The sequence below is a fragment of the Diceros bicornis genome, chromosome 15 (assembly GCF_020826845.1).
Source record: "Diceros bicornis minor isolate mBicDic1 chromosome 15, mDicBic1.mat.cur, whole genome shotgun sequence".
Taxonomy (NCBI): domain Eukaryota; kingdom Metazoa; phylum Chordata; class Mammalia; order Perissodactyla; family Rhinocerotidae; genus Diceros; species Diceros bicornis.
This window is the reverse complement of record NC_080754.1, coordinates 6,105,571-6,120,430: the sequence shown is the minus strand read 5'-3', so window position 1 is coordinate 6,120,430 and position 14,860 is coordinate 6,105,571. Positions and strand designations below refer to the sequence as shown.

General features: G+C 39.5%; 1 protein-coding gene across 1 annotated transcript; it reads right to left on the bottom strand.

Annotated features, from left to right (window-relative positions):
• Window positions 1-53: 53 nt before the first annotated feature.
• On the bottom strand, window positions 54-4,851 carry TRMT10C (tRNA methyltransferase 10C, mitochondrial RNase P subunit). The gene is made up of 2 exons (XM_058555710.1): window positions 4,717-4,851; window positions 54-2,413 (listed from the first exon to the last, which is right to left on the bottom strand). Exon 2 carries the CDS (start codon window positions 2,399-2,401, stop codon window positions 1,151-1,153), a length of 1,251 nt encoding a protein of 416 aa, XP_058411693.1. The 5' UTR covers window positions 2,402-2,413; window positions 4,717-4,851; the 3' UTR covers window positions 54-1,150.
• Between the last annotated feature and the right edge of the window lie 10,009 nt (window positions 4,852-14,860).

Here is a 14,860-nt window from a genome sequence, read left to right as displayed (position 1 = left end):
GTACATATTTTCTCAAGTATATTAGGACTCATTAGGTAGCAAGTGGAAGAAACCCAACTCAAACTGGCTTAGGCAAAAGAAGACTTTATTAGAGGGACACCAGGGTATCCCATGAGGTTTGAACAACCAATAAATGCTAAAAGCAAATCTATAGCTGGACCTCAGAGACAATTGGAAGCTCCAGAGATTGCTCTTATTTCTGTATGTAAGCTTCACTCTCTCCTATTACAGCCTGGCTTCCTTCAAGGAAAAGGACATTGCCACCACAAATTCCAGAGCTTCCTATCTGTCAAAGTCCACCACCAGAAAGGAACTAATACAGGCTATCAGAGTTCTCAACTCCAAAAATCCTGGAAAAGGGTTCTGACTGGCCTATCTTAAAGTCAGATGCCCATCTCTAAGCTTGAGTGAGGTGTCTCCTTTGGGATAATCAGCTGTGGCCAGGGGAGCAAGGTAAAAATATGGCAGCTCCATTCAAATCACATGACTGGAGAAAAGGAAGTATTTCCTAGAAAAGAAAGCCATCTACCCTGCAATAGGGAAGTGCTGTATGTAACATTCATCAGATAAACCCTTTTTTTCTACGAGAACAAGAAATGAGTTTTATCCCCCCAAACCCATTTTTCATTATATAGCCAAATCCCATAACATACCAAAGGATGTCTTTTTGTTAAACAGAGATTCAGTTAAACAATATACCTTAATGCCTATGACATGCCCAGCTCTGTACCAAATGTTACTTAATAAGTGAACCACCACCTGAAATTTAGAAATCTTTTCTATATCAAGGATATAGGATAGTTGTTGACATGGCTAAAAGAACATTCAAGAAGGAAAATGGAATCTGAGACTCAAAAGTATTCATAAAAAAGCCACACCAATGGTACAGCTGTTTTACTGGACTCATCAAGCTTGGATAACTCTTTTTACTAAGCTTATTGTTTCTTTTTATAGTAAACAAAATGTATTTTCAAAGTTTGCAGATATTTAATTAATTGGGGAAAGACACAATACTTCAGTTAGTTTAGAAAGACAACCTTTAAAAGAAAGAGCAAGTGAATTCCATTCAGGAAGAAATAGACTAATAGAACTGTATTTCTAATCCATTTACTTTTAAAGCTATCAAATATTCTCATTCAAGTCACCTTTTCTATGTGCGTATATTTAGAGAGCCTTTTGGAAATGAATTAAAAGTCTTTGACTTCTTTAATCTGTTCACAATCTCTTGAGAATGCTGAGAAATCTCCAGAAAACCAGTATGTTTTCTCTTAGGAACAAACTTCAGAGCCTCTTCCCAACTACCAGTGTTTTTCAGACATAACAAAATACGCATCATTTGATCTAAGGTGAGATTTTTGGTACCAGTGTCCCACTGTAAATATTTATCTAACGGAAGGCATTCTGTTGCCAGCTTCAGCCGTTTTGCTTTGGCTAGGGATGTGCCTGACTGCATATCCTTATCAACAAAAGATCCCACTACATAAATTTTGTCATGCTTGAAAGTAGTCATAACATTGGGAGAATCTGCAGTTAAATATATAATACTGTCCTTTGGAAATAAATCTACGTGAGACTTTTCTGTTGCTGTTAAAAGCAATTTGTTCCATTTTTCTCCATAACGTTTAACTAACTCTCGGTGATAAGCACCATCCATTTTAAGATTGCAGAAATAAAGATGGAAAGGATCAACATTTCTTCTGTTCCACCCTTCACTTTCTAAAAGTTGGGAAACAGTATTCTGCAGTTCTTTTGGTTTCATATAATCATCATAATCCATGTCAAAAACCAAAGGCTGTCCAAACTGCATGGCCTGGGCACCCTTCCAGCCCATTGCAATTTCCATATTCCTATCCCAAAGTCGTAGAAATAGAAAGTTTTGCTGTTTATCTTCCTTAGTGGTTTCTGGCAGCTGGTCTTTTCTGGCTTTTTCCTTTGCTGCTGCTTTCATTTCCTTTTTTATTTGCTTTGCTTTTTTCATTTTTTCCTTAACATATAAATATTTTAAGTATTTTTTTTTTGATGATTTAGAAACACATTCCATCAGGGTTTTGAGCTCTTCTTCACTGACGTGTTCTGGTACTTCTCTGCCAAGCAATCTCCACATCTCAATTAACTCCCTGGTGGCAGCTAGAGGATCTTCATCCTTGCAACTTGAGCCTGTTGAAACATCTTGCACACTAGCTTTCATTGTAACTTTCCACCCATCCAATTCCAGCTGTTCAGGAGGTGATGTACTCTCCTTATTAGGAAAGGGCACAGCAGGTATTTTGGAAGACATGTATCTCTGCAGAATTGTTGAATATAAAACCCTTCTCTTCCTTTGAAGGGTAAATGGCACCAAAAATTTGGCAAAAGGTCTTAAGAAGGCAATACTAACACTCATTTTGAGGAAAACGGGCATGTAGGAAAACCCCTATAAAAGAAGGAAAATGTAATGAAAAGTTAGATAAAGAATTTAAAAACCTCTCAACTACCTGTTCAAGTATAAATTTGAGACATCAAAATGCAACTGATTTCTGAAACACAAAGTGGAATCTTCATAGAACTTTATTTGCTGCACCATTAATTTTTTCTTAGACTCCTGTTGCCTAGAGCCTGTGATCACTCACTAGGCAAAAAGTTTAAAATTTATTTGGGTTCTTATTTTAGACATGAATTTCACTATTGCTTTAGGCAAAAGGATATCTTGCAGATCCCAATTTTTAGATTTGTAGCTAAGGGCCCAGAAGATCAATGTTACTGGATAACAAAGTTATGTACTAGATGTGGCTGAGATCATGATACTGTATTCTTCTCCATTCTATACTAAGCCCACCTCTATACAGACCCAAACACAAGATGCTTAACATAAGCAACACATGAAGACAAAGGGCAGAAAAGTTACAAAGATGGCAACTAGTAAAAAGCACTTAGGAGCTGCTGTACCAAGGCCTTCATATGTTTTCAAAACAGAAATATAGAGAGAGATAGTGATTTAAAAACAAAACAAAACAAACCTCCTTTCTCCAGTTCAGACTTTACTTTGCAGTACATAATGTTAATGCCAAACAAAATGTCCAGAAGTGGGGCAAATATATATAAGCTCCACAATTTTATCCTAAAGATCTGGATGTCCACAAAACAATGAAGTTGCTTAAAGATGTGAAACCAGTGCTGGATTTGAAGCAAAAAAAGGAATTCAACTTTTTACAAAATGCAACTAAAATACTTGAAAAGAAAAATTCCTTCTTCCCTTGGCTTCATTTAATAACTGCATGCTCCTGGGTCTCCTGCCTCTCTGACCTGCACCCTGATGCTCAGATGTCCCCCACTCCCTTAAAGGTGGATGTGCCTCTGAGTTCTATCTTTTAGTCCTTTTTTCAATATAAACATTTTCCCCATGAGATCTAATCTACCTCCATGGCTTCCATCACCATGTATCAGAAGACACCTCAAATGCAACACATTGAAATAATCTCTCTCCCTTCCCTTCTCAATCTGCTTCTCCTACATTGTTTCAGGAAGGGACACTGCTATTCATCCATTTGCTGAAGCCAGAAACTGGGAGTCATTTCATTACTGTCCTCTCTCACACCCACCATACCTAATCCATTTGAGCTATAATCACTTTACTTTCTAAATACTTTTTGAATCCATTCACTTCTCTTTAATCCCATTTTCTTAATTACATCCCCTAGCCTCCAGATTTGCTCTCCCTCATCTCTAAGCCATTTGGAGCTACTGCAAATCTCATCAATTCACTCATATCGTCCCCAATGTGTATTTCTAAGCCCACTACTGCTAGGTTAAAGTCCAAACTTGCAAACATGGTTTATAAAGTTTTTCCTGAAATTACCCTTTGCTTACCTCTTCAGCTACATCTCTAGCTATGCTTCACCTCAAACTTTAGATCAAGTATTCCTCCTATTAGTTGTTTTTTTTTAATTTATAATTTTATCTATTTATTTTTTCCCCCAAAGTCCCAGCAGACAGCTGCATGTCATAGCTGCACATCCTTCTAGTTGCTGCACTTGGGACGCGGCCTCAGCATTGCCGGACAGACGGTGCGCGCCCGGATCCGAACCGGGCCGCCAGCAGCGGAGCGCGCGCACCCAACCGCCAAGCCACAGGGCCGGCCCCCTCCTATTAGTTCTTTTAGCACCCAGCACCTCTCTATCATAGTACTTGTAACACTGTATTGTGATTGCCTGGTTACTCATTTGCCCCACTAGACAGAGACTGTCAACTCCATCAAGACAAGGACTATGTTTACATTAACAGTGAACCTGGTGCTTGACAGTATATAGCTCACAGTAATCACTCAAGTATTTTTCGAACAAATACCCTGGGTTAGTGCTTCTCACATTTAAAGCATATTCAGACACCTTTAAATAAAAAACAATTTAGACTACCCGAAATATTTAACTGGGAGTCCTTAGCCACAACAGGAAAAACGTTGCCTTCAGAAACAAGCCTTTTGAGTTCTGTCTTTGTAACTGGTAAAGACTTTTAGGATATCATAGAAATGAAAACCCAAGATTCAAAAAAGCGAACAAGGACACCATTTGTGGAAACTCTGTTCCTGTTCCAGGTACCGTCCCACTTAGAGTTTATGAATCACTGCACTTATCCGCGGGCCTTCTTGGCGCACATGCTCACTAGGTGGCCCTTAGAACGTCTCCCGCGTCCTCCGCCCGCAGCACGCACACCAGGAGATGACGAGGAACACGTCCCTACCAGGAGTCAGAGATGAGGGCTCCCGCCGCTGCCAACCGCAGGGACCCCGGAAGGCCGCAGGAGAAGGTCTGCGGAGAAGTGGGGCCCAGGGGTCCGCGCCGTCCCTGACACGCAGATACTCGGCAGGTCACACAGTACGCGTCACCGACCCGGAACCCGCAGCCGGAAGTCCCGCCCTCTCCTCCCGCGCTGCCATATGACGTCACTCCACCAGGGGCCCGCCTTCCGGCCAGGAAAGCAGCGCTGTGGGCCCGTGGGCCGGTGCAGAGCACCCACTCCACCGGGATGGCCTTGTAGCTGGTTCTTTTGTTACCCCATTATTTAAGAATCTCTGTCTAATCCTCTTCACTTAACCTACTCTCTGCTTAGTCCCCGAATTTGTAAGCGTTTACTCACATAGTACTAAAATAAAATGTTTTCACAAGTCTCCCTCAGTTTTAAACTCTCTGATGCTAGGAATTGAACTTATTAACCTTCTTGAGCAGTTCATCACCAGGACCTGGTACAATGCTTAGAACAAGGTAGGCAACACTAAATATCTCTTGCGCCCCTTAGCTCATTTGGAAAATTTAATGTGGAAATGAAATTAAGGCACATGGTGCAAATTAGTGGCTTTTGGGCCAGAATCCAGTCCACAGGTGTTTTGTTTAGCCAGCACAACATTTTCTTTCTTTCTTTTTTCCCCCAAAGCCCCAGTAGATAGTTGTATGTCATAGCTGCACATCCTTCTAGTTGCTGTATGTGGGACGCCGCCTCAGCATGGCCAGGGAAGCAGTGTGTTGCGTGCCCGGGATCCAAACCTGGGCCGCCAGCAGCGGAGTGCGAGCACTTAACCGATAAGCCATGGGGCTGGCCTAGCAGCACAACATTTTCAAGTGTTTTGATTTAGTTGTCATTAGTAAAACATAAGGCACAACGTCATTCAACAGTCATTTCAATGAATAGTGCTGAACAAAGTTGGATCCTTAATCTAAAACCATATATAAAAATTAAAACAGATCAAACAAATGAAACTCTTAGAAAGAAATGTAGAGGGAAAACTTCATGACATTGAATTTCTTGGATATGACCCCAAAAGCACAGGCAACAAAAGAAAAAAATAGACATTTTGGATTTCACCAAAATTAAAACTTTTGTACATCAAAGGACACTATCAACAGAGTAAAAAGGAACCCATAAAATGAGAGAAAATACTTACAAATCACATATCTGATAAGGGATTAATATCTAGAATACATGAAGAACTTCAACAACCCAACTATAAAAAAATCAACCCACTTCAATAGTGGGCAATTGAACTTGAATAGACATTTCTCTGAAGAAGATATTCAAGTGGCCAATAAGCACATGAAAAGATATACAACATAACTAATCATTAGAAAAATGCAAATGAAAACTACAATGAGATACCCCCTTACTCATTGATGGCTATTATAAAAAAAAAAAGGCAATAATAAATATTGGTGAGGATGTGTAGAAATTGGAACCCCTGTGCATTGCTAGTGGGAATGTAAAATGGTGCAGCTGCTATGAAAAAGTTTAGTGGTTCCTTAAAAAGCGCAACATAGAATTACCTTATGATCCAGCAATTCTGCTCATAGGTTTATACTCAAGGGAATTGAAAGGAGGGACAGAAACAGATACTTGTAATCCAGTGTTCATTTTAGCGTTATTAACAATAGCCAAAAAGCAGAAGCAACCCAAATATCCATCAATAGATTAATGGATAAACAAAAAGTGGTACATACATAGGATGGAGCATTATTCAGTCATAAAAAGGAATGTGCTACAACATGGATGAACCTTGGAGGCATTATTCTAAGTGAACTAAGCTAGATACAAAAGGACAAATATTGTATGATTCCGCTTATATGAGGCACCTAGAGTAGCCGAATCATAGAGACAGAAAGTAGGATAGTGCTTACTGGGGGCTTGGAAGAGAGGAGAATGGGGAGTTATTGTTTAATGGGTATGAAGTTTCAGGATGGGATGGTGAAAAAGTTCTGGAGATGAATAGTGGTGATGGTTGTACAACAATGTGAATGTACTTAATTCTACTGAACTGTACACTTGAAGATGGTTAAAATGGTGAATTTTTTTTATTGGTGTCATAACAGTTTGTAACATTGTGAAATTTCAGTTGTACATTATTATTTGTCAGTCACCATATATATGTGCCCCTTTACCCCTTATGGCCAACCCCCAACTTCCTTCCCCTCTGGTAACCACTAATCTGTTCTCTTTGTCCATGTATTTGTTTATCTTCCACATATGAGTGAAATCATACAGTGTTTGTCTTTCTCTGTTTGGCTTATCTCACTTAACATAATACCCTCAAGTTCTATCCACGTTGTTGCAAATGGGACGATTTTGTCTTTTTTATGGCTGAGTAGTATTCTGTTGTACATATGTATACCATATCTTCTTTATCCATTCATCAGTTGATGGGCACTTGTATTGCTTCCAGTTCTTGGCTATAGAGAATAATGCTGCAATTAACATAGGGGTGCATAAGTCTCTTCAAATTGTTGATTTCAAGTTCTTGGGATACCCAGTAGTGAAATAGCTGGGTCATATGGTCTTTTGATTTCTAATTTTTTGAGAACTCCCCATACTGTTTTCCATAGTGGCTGCACTAGTTTGCATTCCCACCAATAGTGTATGAGTGTTGCCTTTTCTCCACATCATCTCCAACATTTGTTGTTTTTTGTCCTGGTAATTATAGCCATTCTAATAGGTGTAAGGTGATATCTCATTGTAGTTTTGGTTTGCATTTCCCTGATGATTAGTGATGTTGAACATCTTTTCATGTGCCTGTTGGGCATCCTCTATGTCTTCCTTGGAAAAATGTCTGTTCATATCCTCCGCCCATTTTTTGATTGGGTTGTTTATTTTGTTGTTGTTGAGTTGTATGAGTTCTTTGTATATTTTGGAGATTAACCCCTTGTCAGATATATGATTTGCAAATGTTTTCTCCCAGTTGGTGGGTTGTCTTTTCATTTTATTCATAGTTTCCTTTTCCTTGCAGAAGCTCTTAGTCTCATTTGTTTATTTTTTCTTTTGTTTCCCTTGCCCGAGTAGATATGGCATTCGAAAAGATCCTTCTAAGACCGATGTCAAAGAGTGTACTGCCTATGTTTTCTTCTAGGAGTTTTACGGTTTCATGTCTTACCTTCAAGCCTTTAATCCATTTTGAGTTAATTTTTGTGTGTGGTGAAAGATAATGGTCTACCTTCATTCTTTTGCATGTGGCTGTCCAGTTTTCCCAACACAAAATGGTGAATTTTATGATATATATTATTTTACCACAAGAAAAAAAAAAAAAAAAGAATAGTATACCAAAGGCCATAGCATAGTTTTTTCCAAGTGATTTCCAAAAAGGACATCTTGTACAATACCTAACATGATACTGTCTAGCTACTATCATGATATAAAGATGAGGCAAGAACAGCAAAATAATCACGATCTTTCTTCCAAATATTGGAGGAAAATGAAAAATAAATATCTTCTAATAATTGAAAAAAAATAGCATCAGTGTTAGAGATTGTCTTTTTCTCGTTCCTGAACTTAAAGGGGATATGTCTAAAGTTTTTCCATTAATATATTTTCTGAAGTTTTTTTAATATATAATCTCTACTAAGTAAAGGAAGTTTCCTTTTACTCTTAGTTTGCTAAGTTTCTTTATGGGATAAATCTTTGGACACATTGCTAAAAATATAGCAGAACATTGTTTATTCATTCTGTCTGGGATCTGACCTAATCCAGATTAAGAATATTTCCAGGGTTTAGATATCTTAACTCCAAAAAAAAAGCACAGTGATTAAATAATATGTATAGTTTGGCATATAAGAAATAATTTGTAATATAGGACATAGGGTATTGTGAAAAATAAATTTTTAAAGCAAAACAGCAACAACAAACAAACAGACCATAAGGTGATTTCACGTAAAAACCTGGATTGAAAGAGCTGAAGTTCTGATGCCCTTGGTCCACTTTTCTGCTTGGAAACAACTGGTTGATCTAAGTACACGCTGTTGTGTACTCAAGGCACCTGCTCTCTAGTTCGCCACAGCTCATTCCACCACATGTTGTCTTTTCTATACTGGCTCAAATGCCATGTGTCTTGCCTGTACTGATTTTCATACAGTTGAGAACTATTTCTCTGGACAAATGTTTCTTCCAAAGTTGGAAGACAAAGCGTAAATTCAAAGGTCTAGGTGTTTCTTACAAAGTAGAGACCTTTTCTGTTTGATTCTCTGCTGCATCCTCAGTGCCTATGTCTAGGAGGAAAAAATATTTTTCATTCTACCCTCCTAGGTTCTCCGGCTGGGTCCCTGTAAATTGGACTGACAAAAGACAGATTAGCAAGAGAAAAACAGAGGTTTTTTTTTTTCTTCTTTTTTGAGGAGATCAGCCCTGTGCTAACATCTGCCAATCTTCCTCTTTTTTTTGCTGAGGAAGACTGGCCCTGGGCTAACATCCATGCCCATCTTCCTCCACTCTATATGGGACACCGCCACAGCATGGGTTGACAAGCAGTGCGTCGGTGCACGCCCAGGATCCGAACCTGTGAACCCCGGGCTGCCGCAGTGGAGGGTGCGCTCTTAACCACTTGCGCCACCGGGCAGGCCGAAAAAACAGTTTGTTAGCTGTGCATCACACATACACATGGGAGCACTCAGAGATGAGTAACTCAAAGGAGTGGCTAGAGTTTGGGGTCTATATACCTAACTTAATAGAGGAAAGGAAAGGGAAGAAAGGGAACTTATGGAAAAGCAAATGACTTTTTGGAAATATAAATTTGCCCTTAGGAGAATAAATGGGAGATATGACAGTTTATGACAACGTCTGTCTGGATGTGGTGCTGACTTCTCTCTGAGAAGAGAAAATTAGAGTTGTTTCCTGGGAGGGGATTTATGACAATTGTGTTCTTTTGGGAGGCTCTACTTTTAGGCAGATAAGGGATTTCAGGAACGCAAATGCCTTCAGCACAAAATAATTCTTAAGCCAAAGTGGCGTATTTTGAGGTGGCATATCCTGATCACCTTCGTCTACAACAGTGCTTGGCATGTAGTGGGAACTGAATAATTATTCGCTGATGAATGAATACTGTAGTAGATCAAGGAAGTGATGATAGTGGCTTGGATCAGAGTGGTGGCAGTAGAGATGAAGAAGAGGGGGCAGATTTGGAAGATATTTAAGAGGTAAAAATGATAGAATTTGGTGATCGATTGGAATTTAGAGGGAGAAGGAGAAGTCAATAGTCTGGTTTGACCATCTGGGCAGTGATTACTAGTGTAAGGAATGGGGAAAATGAGTAGATGGTGTGAGGACAGAGATGGTGAGTGCAACTTTAAACACATTGACTTTGAGCTCCCTTCAGGACAGTCAATGATGTCTCCTTTAGGATACATGGCAGTTGGCTGTGTGGGTCTGGAGTTAAGGAGAAAGAGAATGGACCAAAGGTAGAGATTTGTGAGCTGTGAAAGAGTCTGTGAAACTATATGGGTGGAAGAGATTACCCAAGGTTTGGGTAGAGAGAAGGAGTGGGCAAAGGAGACTGAAAATGAGCAGCTAGAGGGATAGGAGGAAAATGATTAGAATATGACAGAAACCAAGGGAAGAGAGTTTCAAGGAGGAGTGACCCAATGGGTTTCAAGTGGGTCTACAGGGTCAAATGCTGCCTGGAGATCATGCAACACAGACTGAAAAGCCTCCACTGGACTTAGCAATACAAGGCCATTGGGACCATATTGTGAGGTTTGGGGGCCGAAGCCAGCTGAGAGTGGATAAAGAATGAGTGAATTATGAGAACATGGAGTCAGTAAATTTAAACATTTTTATGAAATTTGGCAGGGGCAATATACAATGGCTCAGTCCCAGGTGTGGCATCCAGGAAATTTTTGTTTGTTATTGTTACTGTTATGTTGGGAGAGACTTGACCAGCTGATTGTTAGCAAGGGAATAAGGAAAAGAAAGGATACTGAGAAGAATAAACGTCCTGAGAAGATTGAAAGAGATGGTATTCAGAGGACAAATGGAGAGGATTAGTCTTGGATACAAGGAGGAAATACTGCTTCCTTTGTAGCAGGAAGAAAGGAAGAAACTTAGATGGGCTTGGAAACCAAGTTGTAGATACGACAGCTATAATTTGTGAGTTTCCATTTCTGTGAAAGAGGTGATCTGCTGCGAGTCTGTGGAGACTGAAGAAAGGGAGAAGGTTTGATATTGTCATAAAGAATGAATGTGACAAATTCATAGAAACAGAAAGTAGGATGGTGTTTACCAGGGGCAGTGGTGGGGGTGGGGAAAATGGGGAGTTGTTTTGTGGGTATAGAATTTCAGTTTTGCAAGATGAAAAAGTTCTGGAGATCTGTTGCTCAACAATAGGAATATACTTAACACTACTGAACTCTACACTTAAAAATGGTTAAGATGGTAAACTTATGTGTTTGTTTATTTATTTAGGTTGACCTACAATATTATTTTAGTTTCAGGTGTACAACATAGTGATTCAATATTTATATATGTTATGAAATGCTCACCACAAGTCTAGTAGCCATCTGTCACCATACAAACTATTAAAGTATTATTGATTATATTCTGTATGCTGTACATCCGAGACTTATTTATTTATAACTGGACGTTTGTACCTCTTAATCCCCTTCCCCTATTTTGCCCATCCCCCACTCCCTCTCCCCTCTGACAACTATCGGTTTGTTCTTTGTATCTATGACTTTTGTTTTGTCTGTTTTGTTTTTTAGATTCCACATATAAGTGAAATCATATATGGTACTTTTCTTTCTCTGTCTGACTTATTTCACTTAGCAAAATGCCCTCTAGCTCCACCCATATCTTGGCTATTGTAAATAATGTGCAATGAACATAGGGGTACATATATCTTTTCAAATTAGTGTTTTTGTTTTCTTCAGATAAATACCCAGAGTGGAATTGGTGGATTGTATGGTAGTTCTATTTTCAATTTTTGGAGGAACCTCCATACTGTTTTCCTTAGTGGCTGCACCAATGTACATTCCCACCAGCAGTGTGTGAGGGTTCCTTTTTCTCCATGTGCTCACCAACACTTGTTATTTGTTGTCTCTTTGAGAATAGCCATTCTGACAGGTGTGAGGTGATATCTCATTGTGGTTTTGATTTGTGTTTCCCTGATGATTAGTGATGTTTAGTACCTTTTCATGTGTCTGTTGACCCTCTGTATGTCTTCTTTGGAAAAAGAAGTTCCTCTGCCCATTTTTAAATTGGATTGTTTGTTTTTTTGATATTGAGTTGTATGAGTTCTTCATATATTTTGGATATTAACCCCTTATTGGATATATCATTTGCAAATTCTCATTCAGTAGGTTGTCTTTTCGTTTTGTTGATCATTGCCTCCATTGTGCAAAAGCTTTTTAGTTTGATGTAGTTCTATTTGTTTATTTTTGCTTTTGTTACCTTTGCCTGAGGATACATCCAAAAAAATATTGCTAAGACCGATGTGAAAAAGCTTACTGCTTATGTTTTCTTCCAGGAGTTTTACAGTTTCAGGTCGTACATTTAAGTCTTTAATCCATTTTGAGTTGATTTTTGTGTATAATGTAAGAAAGTGGCCCAGTTTCATTCTTTTGTGTGTAGCTGTCCAGTTTTCCCAGCACCATTTATTGAAGACACTGTCTTTTCTCCATTAAGTATTCTGGTCTCCTTTGTCATAGATTAATTGATCATATATGCGTGGGTTTATTTCTGGGCTCTCTATTCTGTTCCATTGATCTTTGTGTCTGTTTTTGTGTCAGTACCACACTGCTTTGATTACTACAGCTTTGTAGTAGAGTTTGAAATCAGGGAACTCATGGGTTTTTTTAAATCGCAATTTGAAAAAAGAAGGAATGGGGCCGGCCCCCTGGCTTAGCGGTTAAGTGCGTGTGCTCCGCTGCTGGCGGCCCGGGTTCGGATCCTGGGCCAGCACCGATGCACTGCTTATCCAGCCATGCTGAGGCCACATCCTACGTACAGCAACTAGAAGGATGTGCAGCTATGACATACAACTATCTACTGGGGCTTTGGGGGAAACATAATAAATAAATAAAATTATATATATTAAAAAAAGAAGGAATGAAGTGTGAGCTGACTGGGGAATAACTGACGTGTTGTTAGGCAGTGTTTACGGTCCGGTTCAGTTTGGGGATCATGAATTTATAGAGATACCAATTTATCTTTTTATGTGGTCTTTCCCCCCTATTTTGCCAATACTGCTAAATGCTAAGAGGTCCAGTTATGATTAAGTTTACAGAAAGGAAGTGGGGTAAAGTTGTTAAAGATATCAGCATCAGAGTTGCTGCAGGAGTGGTCTGTAGAGTCTGAGATGCATAATGAGAGGCAAGTAATGACAGGTGGTGGGATGAGAGACTCATAGCAAGTAAGTAGACAATTGGCCAGAGGTTTCGGAGGAGATGATGAACAGGTTAGGAGATGTAACTGAGCAAGCAGGCTGAACTGACAGGAGGTTGTGGTCGACTCAGATATCATGTGCCTTTGTGAACGTTGTGGTAGAGCAATGTCTGGTATTTCCAAGATTCGGGCTATGGCCAAAATTGGAGTGGTGGCAGGAGTACAGTGGAATAGGTCATTAGAGATCTTCTAGGAATCAAAGTCAGGGTATAATTATGGTATGGCTGTTGTTTCAAAATTCAGTTTTGTACTCCATATTTAGTACCATTTGAAGTTTCTCTTTTCCTTTTGGTGTAGGCATTTCTGTCTTAGGATCTGCTAAAATTTAGGAGGCCTCTCCTCTCTGGGCCAGGCCTTATTTTATTTTTTTTAATTTAATGAGAGTCAGAGGCCAAATAAAGGATTTTCCTGCCCTTTAATGCCTTGCAAAATTCATTGCCATGCAATGCCTTGGCCACCCCTCTCTCTGCCTGAAGGTGGTATCTTCTATTATTAACCTGTTCTAGGATTTAGGAACTAGGATGTATTGTTGGGGAAATATATTAAAAACAAGATCTTTTCCCACCCCAGAAATCCTATCCACAATGGTAGTGGAGAAAAAAAACACTTTTATTATTGAATAAGCATTAAACCACCATGTGATGCACATCATAAGCAAACCCGTAAGAGACTATGAAGACAGATAGGACTTTCACCCCCTATAGAGCCAAGCAGATACAACCCATTACATACATGTTTTCAGGATAAACAATAAATGTTCTCAAATAAGAGAATTTGACAGCATCCTTTGTCATACCTAGTTCATCCTAACTTTACCATGGTCATTGGGGAGGTCACCTTTGTTAGGTAAATGGCTTTATCCAGAGAAGAAACAAACTTCTCATCTTACTGACAGGAGGTAGTTTTGCAAATTGGAGCAAGGTGCCCGCCAAGGTTAGGCTCCTACCCTTCCACAAGAACTGTGAAATAGGAGAGCTTTCTCTCTTGATGTTTGCATTTCAAAAGGATGGCTCCCAGGTCATTGGAGAAACATTCCTGAGTTGTGAGACTGGCAAGAGGCTTATTTAGCCATTATAAATCTTTACATATATTTGAAAAGGAGAGGGAAAGAAATTCTGAAAGAAAAGAGAAAGGGGGAGAAGTCTCTTCCTTTATTTTCAACAGGGAGAATTAAATCTTTAATTTTTAATTTGTATTTGCCCTTATATTATGTGGAAGACAACTGCAAGGATTGGTCTTGAAAAGTAAGTGAGATGCACCACTTCCTTTACCACAGGAGGGAAAGACAAATGTGTCTGTTCACTTGGATCTTTGGGGTCATAAAACATGGGCTCAGTCAACAAACCCCTTTTGTTGCTTTCCTTTTTTTTTTTTTTTGTGAGGAAGACCAGCCCTGAGATAACATCCATGCCAATCCTCCTTTTTTTTTTTTTTTGCTCTGGAAGATTGGCCCTGGGCTAACATCCATGCCCATCTTCCTCCACTTTATATGGGACGCCGCCACAGCATGGCCTGACAAGCAGTGCATCAGTGTGCGCCCCGGATCCGAACCTGGGCCGCCAGCAGCGGAGCGCACGCACTTAACTGCTACGCCACGGGCCAGCCCCTGTTGCTTTCCTGAGAGGAGAAACTATGGGCCAGATGATAATCCAGCCTAACTTTCACCTCACGTAAGGTAGATTTAACTTATTACCATCCT

Bases quoted from the DNA above. Each gene is read 5' to 3' on its own strand.
- TRMT10C (XM_058555710.1), bottom strand. From the start codon at position 2,401: ATGCCCGTTTTCCTCAAAATGAGTGTTAGTATTGCCTTCTTAAGACCT.